The sequence below is a fragment of the Panthera tigris genome, chromosome A2 (assembly GCF_018350195.1).
Source record: "Panthera tigris isolate Pti1 chromosome A2, P.tigris_Pti1_mat1.1, whole genome shotgun sequence".
NCBI lineage: Eukaryota > Metazoa > Chordata > Mammalia > Carnivora > Felidae > Panthera > Panthera tigris.
This window is the reverse complement of record NC_056661.1, coordinates 4,740,503-4,749,678: the sequence shown is the minus strand read 5'-3', so window position 1 is coordinate 4,749,678 and position 9,176 is coordinate 4,740,503. Positions and strand designations below refer to the sequence as shown.

Genomic DNA, 9,176 nt, shown 5'->3' with positions numbered 1-9,176 from the left:
CTCTGGTGGTCCTAAAGGGAATGGCTGATGCAGAAAGACCAAAGGAAAGTTGAGCAAAGTTGAGTTGAGCGAAGAGGAAGCATTTCAGGCAAATTGTGAGTCTTTGGCTGCCACAGACAGAGGGAGGCCTGGGTATGATGTCAGGGGTCAGAGGTGCCCTGGCCTGGCAGGACAGTGCTGGGGGTCCGGCCTCCGAGCCCACCACCCATGCCCACCCATCCCTGGGAGGGCTAGGAGACAGGATGCCTGGGTCTCTCACAATGGGTGGGGGCGGGAGCCTCCCTCCTGGGACGTCACCCGTCACCCGTTAAACTTCCTCTCCCGGCCACACAGGAAGCTGAGCCGGCTCAGGGCCCAGCCCTACGCAAGCACAGGCCCCCCAGGACCCCTAGGGCAAGGGCCCCACCGGCGGCCCCGCAGGGACCATGGGATCCAGAGCTGAGTAAGAGCTACACCCTCCCCCACTCTCTGGACCAAGATTCCCAGAGCAGGCCCCTGCTGGGGCCAAGGGGAGCCAGGCTGGGGCAGGCCCGGGAGGGGTTGTGAGCCACAGGGGCAGGTGGCTGGGACTGGGGCATGTCTCTCAGACCCTCTTCCCTCTCTCTTTCTCCTTCCGGCTCCGGGTGACTAAGTTTGCAACTCTGAGCAGGCACCTCTTGGTGTATCAGAGTGAAGAGGAACATGGCTTCCGGGGGTCAGCAGGGAGCGGGGGTTGGGGGTGAGGGAAGACTGTGTGGGGTCCATGTGCCTGGGTGCTCGTGTGGGACCATGGCAGCATGAGAGTGAAGTGCTGGGGGGTTCCCGTGTCGGGGGCTCTGTGTGCCTATAGTCAGTCCCCATCCCTGTGCTGTCTCCCTTCTTGTCTCCCTGTCCCTGTCCCTGAGCCCAGGACCCAGCATCCTCTGTGGGGTGGGGGGTGGGGGGGCAAGCGAAGGCAGTAAAGAGTGCGGGGCCCCCAGGGGCACAAGGGCATGCTGCCCTCCTTCCTCGGATGACAAATTTGGGGTCAGCCCTTGGGCCACCATGAAGTCTCCCAGCCAGAGACGCATGGGCAGGGTCTCTTGGTCTCCAGACCACAGAGATGCTCACACATTTACCCAGCCACACTCACAGCCACGCAAGAAGTTGTGGATGCTATTTGTCCCCACGCTGGCTTGGTCACACACACTCATCGACCGGACACCGACACTGGTCAGTCTCATCCTTCCAGGAAAACACAGGAGAGAATCACAAACACACACACCCCTGCATGTTCACCCAAGTCATGGGCACACACACCTGTGTGCTCACCCAAGTCACACAGCACATAAACACAAGTCACAGGCTCACACACATCATGTCCACACATGCACACAAGTCACACTCGGTGCTTCACGCTTCTCAGTCACGCACACACAATCAATACTATTGTTCGCACAGCATCACACCACCTACTCACTGTCACAAACCATTGAGGTCACACACACAGGTACAGAGTTGCAGACACAACCACAGACACAGAAGGAAGCCCCTGGACCCACTAAAGCCCATTCCTGCCCCACAGAGGGGGTCCACCTGCCGTGTTTGATTGGTTCTTCGAAGCAGCCCGCCCTGCCTCCCTGCAAGAAGGTGAGTTGGGGGCATCGGGTGGGGGTGGGGACTTGGAGGGCAGGTCTGGAGGCCTGAACTTAGAAGCCCGCTCTCCCACAGATCCCCCCATCCTGCGGCAGTTTCCCCCAGACTTCAGGGACCAGGTACGCTGGCTGGTTCTTGGCTCCCCTGGGCCCAGGGCCAGTCCCCCCCACGGAAGAGATTGTCTGGGCCAGGGGTGGGGCCTAACCCGAATGGCCAAGCAGTGTGCCCTCTCTCCATCCCCAGGAAGCTATGCAGATGGTGCCTAAATTCTGCTTCCCTTTTGATGTGGAAAGGTATGGAAGGAAGCTTACTTGCAGGAACCCAAGGACTCAGACTTCTCAGGGACCCCCAGGATTCAAACACCCAGGGACCCAGGGACTCAGGGACCCTGACAACTAAGGATCTATACACCCAGAGCCCCAGACTGGTGGACACAGCAGTAGGAGTGTTGTTGGTGCTGGGGTGGGGGGCGTGGTTCAGGGACCTGGGACCCTTGGGTCTCTGAGAGCCCTTCCCACCTCCAGGGAGCCCCCCAGCCCAGCTGTACAACATTTCACCTTTGCCCTCACCGACCTGAGCGGAACCCGCAGATTTGGTTTCTGCCACTTACGGGCTGGTGCCCACAGTTGCCTGTGCATCCTCAGGTGTGAGATTTGGGGCTCTGGGGGGGTGGGGGTGGGAAGGGCCTTGGCCTGAGGGCACTTCGTGGAACATACGCGCCCTCTCCACAGCCATCTGCCTTGGTTTGAGGTGTTTTACAAGCTACTGAACACAGTGGGTGACCTCCTGGCCCAGGACCAAGTGAGACCAGCCTCCCTCTTCTTCCCGTGGGAGTCCCAGCCTCTACCCTCCCAAGCCCTCCACCAGGCTCAGAATTCCCAGGCCTGACCTGAGCCCCTCAGCTCCTCCCAGACCACCTAGCCCCAGTCAATCCTCAACCCACCCACCCACCCCCAGCTCAGACACTCCACCCCCACCCAGGTCTCTGAGGTAGAGGAACTTCTTCTAAATCTGCTGCAGCAGCCCCTGCCCGGGACCCAGGCCTCCGTGGAGCTGGTGAGTAGCCCCCAATCCCTGGGCGCCCAAGGTTAGGTGGGTGGGGAGGCTGTACCCCAGCCCCGAGGACCACGCAGCTACACCTCTCTCCCAGGGCAGCGGAGTGACAATCTCCAGTGCACAAAGCATCCTGCCCCCTGCCCCTGGGAACAGCAGGCCGGTGAGCAGAACTGGGGACCCCGTTGGGTTGGGCCCCCAGGCAAGGCCAACCCCTGACTGATCGGTGTCCCCGCTCATCCCCCCCCCCCCCACCAGCTCTCCTGCTTCGTAGCCCCCGACTCTGGCCGCCTGCCATCCATTCCTGAGAACGTGAGTGGACACCTGGGAGGGAGTTCTGGGGGCGGGGAGAGGTCCCGAAACCCGGAGGGGGCTGTCACATCTTGTGGTCCCTCGCGACCAGCGCTTCTCTCTGATCCTCAGAGGAACCTAACGGAGCTGGTGGTGGCGGTGACAGACGAGAACATCGTGGGGCTGTTCGCCGCGCTCCTGGCGGAGAGAAGGGTCCTTCTCACCGCCAGCAAGCTGAGCACCGTGAGGCGGGGCCAGCCGGGCCGGGGGTGGGGCTTCGCCCCTGGGGCCGTGACCACGGGACGGATTCCCAGTCTAATTCCTCTGGGCGAGACCTGAGGCGAAGGCCTGGCTCTGCCCCTCTGAGCCTCAGGATGGAGTGGAATCTTGGCTCCGCCCTTAGCGGGGGGAATCGGCGTGGGCTGAGCTGTAGCGCCCCCTCTTTGGTCCAGACCCCACCCACTATGGGCCAGAACAAGGCTGGGTCCGCCCCTCTGGAGGGTGCCGTCGGGGAGGTGGGGGGGGGCTCTAAATTGCAGTTGGGTCTCTAGGAGGAGGACCCGGGTGGGGGAAGGGGGGCGGTGAGGAACGCCGGCTCCTCCCCTAGGGGCGGAACTAAGGAAGCTGAATTCTAGCCCCGCCTCTTTGTGGGTGGAGTTAGTGGGCTGTTCTACCACTGCGGAGAGAGCTCCCCGAGGGTTGTATATTAGCCCCGCCCCCTAGAGGGAGCGCCTGAGACCCGCTGAGTCCTGGCTCCACCGGCTCCAAGCCCTGTAATTTGCCGAATTCTTGGCCGTCACAGGATTCCTAAAGGGATTTGAGTTTTCACCTCTCACGCAGTAGGGGGTGGGCAAGGGGCGAGGAGGGGGAGAGAGGGACAGGAGACTGGGGACGTGGGGCATGGAGCCGGGAGAGCCACCGTCCCAAAGAGGTTCCTTGAAGCTGGGGGTCCAGGCCCTGAGTCCACGGCCCCCCACCTGTCCCCAGCTGACTTCGTGCGTCCACGCGTCCTGCGCCCTCCTGTACCCCATGCACTGGGAGCACGTGCTGATCCCCACGCTGCCGCCGCATCTGCTGGACTACTGCTGGTGAGGGGCGGGGGCCGGGCTTGGGGAAGAGGCCTGGGGTCCTGGGGACCCCTGGGCGGCGCCTGCATGACCCTGTCCCCTCGGTCGTCTGCAGTGCGCCCATGCCCTACCTCATCGGAGTGCACTCCAGTCTCGCCGAGGTGAGTGAGAGCGGACCTGGACCGCAGCGGCCTGCGGGATTCCCCTCTTTTGGACCCCCAAATAACTGCCCCCGCCAGAGATCCTCAGGCCCTGAGCGGCCGTCCCCACCCTCACTCCCCAATGCAGAGAGTGCGAGAGAAAGCCCTGGAGGAAGTCGTGATGATGAACGTGGACTCCAATACCTTAGAGACGCCCTTCGACGACGTGCAAGCGTTGCCCCCAGACGTGGTCAGTGTTACCCCCTTCTCTGCTCCCCCCACCCCGCGTGGTGGAGGGGAGGCCCCACACCCGCCGGCTCACAGCTGCCCCCTTGTCCTCCAGGTGTCCCTGCTGAGGCTGCGGCTAAGGAAGGTTGCCCTGGCGCCCGGGGAAGGGGTGTCCCGTCTCTTTCTCAAAGCCCAGGCCCTGCTCTTCGGGGGATACCGCGATGCGCTCGTCTGCAGCCCGGTGAGCAGCGGGTAGGCCGAGGGAGAGGCCTCGTGGGTCCTGAAGGATTAATAATAATAATAATAATAATAAATGCCTAGCCTTTATGGAGCACTTACTCTGTGCCTCTGTTTGCCCATCTGTAAAATGGGATCCCACTAGCACCCACACAAAAGGGTCAGGTGAGTCAGTGAATGGGCATATGCAAAATGTTTGGGTAGTGCCTAGCACATCGTGAGCACTCAATAAATGCTAGGTTTTTCTGTTACTATGATCTCACTTAATGCTCACAACAGTGTGATAAGCTAGATACCATTATGGTCCCATTTTACTTATGAGGAAACCAAGGCTTGGAGAAGTCCCATAGCAGGTGAGTGTTGAAGCCAGGACTTCAGGATCTGCTGACTCTCAAACTTCCCCACCCCCGTTTTCACAACTATTCTAAAAATTGGGGGGGGGGGAGTCTATCGTGTGAGCATCTGACATTCCTGTTGGCTCTGCCTTTACAACACATCCCAAATCTGCCCATTTCTCCCCTCCTCTGTCTCCACCCTGCTCTGGCCCCCATGATTGCTCGCCTGGATTAGGACTTTCATCTCCCTCGAGTTCTCTCTCAAGGGGCTCCCACCCTCGCCCCCTACTGTCTGTCCTCCCCCATGGTGAGCACCTGAGTCAGGTCCCGCCCTCCTCCTCCTCAAAGGCTCCCACCTCCCTGCGGCCCATGAGACCTGCGCAAGATCAGGCACACAGTAGGCGCTCAACCTTGCTACATAGATATGTGAGCCAATAAGGGAGACAGTTGGGGTCCAGGAGAGCCACGGGAAGATCAGGTCACGGGTCTTTTTTTTTTTCTAGGGTCAGCCTGTGACCTTCAGTGAGGAGGCCTTCTTGGCCCAGAAGCCGGGGGCGCCCCTGCAGGCCTTCCATCGGAGGGCTGTGCACCTGCAGCTGTTCAAACAGGTGCGCCAGAACCCTGAGGGCGGGGCTGGGGCCGGGGGCGGGGCTAAGTAGGGGCTGGGGAGGACAACCCTGGGTCCCTGGGAGCGAGCCGGACCCCGAGGGGCGGATGCCTGGGTTCCATGGGCGAGACTAGAGTTGGTCCAGCGGGGGGTCCCGCCCTCAGGGTCCCCGGGTGGGGGAGGCATGACTGAACTGTGTCGCTAAAGATGGGAGCCCCTGACTCCTGGGCTCCCGAGGGATGAGATCTACTCCCAGGTTCCTGGGGAGATTGGGGTGGGACTAAATTCCTGGGTCCCTGAGGATGGAGCATCCAGGGTCAGGGGTGGGTGGGTGTACTTGCGGGACTCTGAAGGAGGCGTGTCCTGAGTGCGCCCTCCCCTTGCCGGAGAGGAGGTGGGCGGGGACTCCTGGGTTATCGGGACGTGGAGGAGAAGCGGAGCCGGATTTCTGGGGTTCTTGGGAGGTGGGCTGGACTCCAGGGTCCATCAGTGTAGGGATGGGTTCTCGGGTCCCTGAAAGTGGGGTCAACTTGGAGGGAGGCCTGTCGAGAGTGTCAGAGTCCCACTTCCGGATCCCTATGAGGGGCGGGGTCTGGTCCCTGACTGGTCCTGACTTGGTGCGGGGTGGGGGGAGGTTTCCTGGCTTCCTGAGGCGCCTCCAGACTCCTGGGTCCCGGAGGCGAGTCCCTTGGAGGGGCCAGGGATGGCTTCCACATATGCAGGGCCAGCAGAATCCTGGGTCCTCCAATTCAAAAGTGGCGGAGGCAGCCCTTTTCTGACCCTTCCCCCACCCCCAGTTCATCGAAGGCCGACTGGAGAAGCTGAACACAGGAGAGGGCTTCTCAGATCTCTTTGAGCAGGAGATCACCTGCAGTGGGGCCTCCTCAGGTGAGCCCTGTGTCTAGCCCGGAGCCCCGCCCCACCAGCACCCCCGCCTGAGCCCGCCAGCCAGCCGTGACCACCCCTCTCCTCACTGCAGGCGCTCTGTACTCCTACCAGCTCTGGGCAGACAACCTAAAGGTAGAACACCGCACTCTTAGTGTTTATTATGGGATTAACTTAGCCCTGTAACAGTCCCCAGGGAGGGTCACCGTTATGCTCATTTATAGACAGAAGAAATGGAGACTCAGCTAGGGAGAGGGGCTCGTCCAGCCTCACACAGCTGGGGTGATGAGGTGGAGTCTGGGGTAACCCCAGAGGCCCAAGTCTCTCTCCCTTGCCATTCTGTCTCCCCAGAAAGGTGGCGGTGCTCTCCTGCATTCGGTCAAGGCCAAGACTCAACCAGCTGTCAAAAACATGTACCGCTCGGTGAGGCTACACGACACAGGCCACCGCCCGGGGGTCACGAAGACCAGGGGACAAGGCACATGTCAACCCCTCGTGGGGACAGGACATTTTAACCTCACGTGTAAAGTGCAAACATGTTTTTTTTATCAGAAGCAAGCCGGCAGTTAAATAAGTCTTCGCGTTTTTATTTTCCAGTTACCTACTCATTTCTGCCAGGATCATTTCTTCCCCATTTAAAACTGACAACCAAGATTCATTGGCGAACATCTTTTGTCCTCAGACGCTACGGTCCCAGCCTCTGCCCTTGTGTTTCTTTTTCTCCCGAGCCCCGAAGTTCCCTGTGGCCAACCTCTGCCGCAGCAAATTGTCCCTTGGGTCTTATCTGTTGCTTGTCTTTTGAATGCTGTTCTGTGTTTGCCACTCTCCGTTTCGTTCAGTGGTTATGTCCTCTGGGAATTCTTTCCTACTAGGCAAGGGGTGAGTCTGTGTTGACTTCTCAGGTGGTCCGTGTAGCACAAACGTGAACAGATGGCAGGACAGTGATCCTAGGGGACGGAGAGCCGAGCTCTTGACTGCCCAGGTTCAAAGCACTGCGGAGTCTAATTCTCTTTGTGGCTCCTCCGTAGGCCAAGAGCGGCTTGAAGGGTGTGCAGAGCCTTCTGATGTACAAGGTAAGGCCGGTGGCCAACGGCCGGGGCAGTGGAGAAGGGCTCACCCACCCGGCTCACCCACCCTCTTCCTAGGATGGGGACTCTCGCCGGCAAAGGGGGGGCTCCCTGAGAGCCCCGTCCCTCACCAGCCGCTCAGATCGCCTGCAACAGCGCCTGCCTATCACCCAGCACTTTGGAAAGGTAAGTGCGTCTCCCCCAGCACCCTGCGACACCAACGCCACCTTGTCCTTCTCCCATTCTTCTCTGTCTACACCCAGACTTCTTGCTCGCATGCTCACCTACCCCAGTGTTCGGGGCCCACTTACCACACACCCTCCTCCAGAAACTTGTAGTTCCTGAGGACCCACCCTCCAAATCTGTCCTTCGCAGAACCGGCCCCTTCGCCCCAGCAGGAGACGGCGACTAGAAGAGAGACCTTCTGAGTCCCTGGAGGAAGGGTGAGACTCAAAGGCAGGGGGAGGGGGCAGGGAGGCCAGGTCCCTAAACTCCAGAACCTCCAGAGCAGTCCCATTAGGACTAGGGGTCTTGGGCAGACATCTGGGGCTGCCCATCCTTACCCAGGACACCTGCTCTGAGCCCTGAGGAGGCCCAGGACCCATGGGCAGAGGAAGCTCTGGACAGCAGCTTCCTGGGGTCTGGAGAAGAACTAGATTTGCTGGCCGAGATTCTGGACAGTCTGAGCCTGGGAGCCAGCAGGACAGGTAGCCTGCGGCCCAGCCAGAGCTTGGACTGCTGTCACAGAGAGGACACAGACAGCTGCTTCAGCTTGGTGAGAGCCCCAGCCCCCGTCCAACCCCCCTGCCCAAAGTCTATCAGACTTGTCAGCCTTCTCCAGCATCTGAAGGCCAGCAACTTGCCCGTTTCCCTACCCCCACCCAGCCTGACATAGCAGAAAGACCAAGATGGCAACCAGAAGATGAGAAACTTCCAGAGCCCCAGCCCCTGTCCCTGCCTGCTGACATGCCATCTCAGCAAACCCTCCAGTCTTCAGATGCCGCGACCTCCTCAAAGGACCCTATTTCCCAGCCAGCCTTGGAGGCCAGCCAAGAAACCATCCTCCCGTCGCTGTCTCCACCAGCTTCTGCAGACCCCAGCAGCCGAGGGGACCCCGAGTCCAGTCTTCTCATCCTACATCTCTCCCCTCCCCACAAGGCAGCTGAAGACCCCAGAGCTCAGGAGAGCCCCTGCTCTCAGCTGTCCACAGCACCCACCCAGTCCAGCCCTCCAGAAAGCCCCCAACTTCTGGTCCCCACAAAGCCCAACTTGGATATTACCTGGACATCCCAACCCCTTGAGCCCCTTGATTCTTCCTCAGATCCTGGTTCCCCAGAGAACCCCAGGCCCCAGCCATCTGAGGTCATGCTGGCAGAACATGCTCATTTCCAGTGCCCCAAGGGGCCAGGAGCCCCCAGACCCCCTGCTGCACCTGACAGTGACTGGCAGGAGTCCCAGGGTAGGAGCCGGCCCAGAGTCGCTGAGCTTAAAAAGTGTTTTGAAGGTTAAGAATCAGGGTCCCAGAGGAGACCCTGGTCCTTCAATAAAGCCACATGAGCCCAAAGCTGGTTTTCCTGGTGAGTTTATCTGGGGGCCCTCTCTGTGCTCAGAAACGTACCCCATCCACCACCTTCCTCCTCCTCCTCCAGCTG

The 9,176-nt window shown here is 60.3% G+C and overlaps 1 protein-coding gene across 3 annotated transcripts; it reads left to right on the top strand.

The window, feature by feature from the left end:
• The first annotated feature begins 63 nt into the window (after positions 1–63).
• On the top strand, positions 64–9,088 carry DENND1C (DENN domain containing 1C). 3 transcript variants are annotated; one of them, XM_042977950.1, is made up of 24 exons: positions 64–95; positions 334–442; positions 1,544–1,608; positions 1,690–1,733; positions 1,858–1,907; positions 2,139–2,258; positions 2,346–2,415; positions 2,596–2,670; positions 2,765–2,830; positions 2,926–2,979; positions 3,091–3,201; positions 3,946–4,046; positions 4,141–4,186; positions 4,314–4,415; positions 4,509–4,634; positions 5,469–5,573; positions 6,370–6,460; positions 6,552–6,592; positions 6,809–6,880; positions 7,486–7,530; positions 7,603–7,710; positions 7,900–7,967; positions 8,092–8,299; positions 8,410–9,088. In XM_042977950.1, exons 2-24 carry the CDS (start codon positions 426–428, stop codon positions 9,031–9,033), a joined length of 2,409 nt encoding a protein of 802 aa, XP_042833884.1. In that variant the 5' UTR covers positions 64–95; positions 334–425; the 3' UTR covers positions 9,034–9,088. The 3 variants fall into 3 exon arrangements, with proteins under 3 accessions (XP_042833884.1, XP_042833886.1, XP_042833885.1); XM_042977951.1 differs by lacking the exon at positions 64–95 and adding an exon at positions 108–132; XM_042977952.1 differs by lacking the exon at positions 334–442 and having other exon boundaries at positions 65–95.
• The last annotated feature ends 88 nt before the right edge of the window (positions 9,089–9,176 follow it).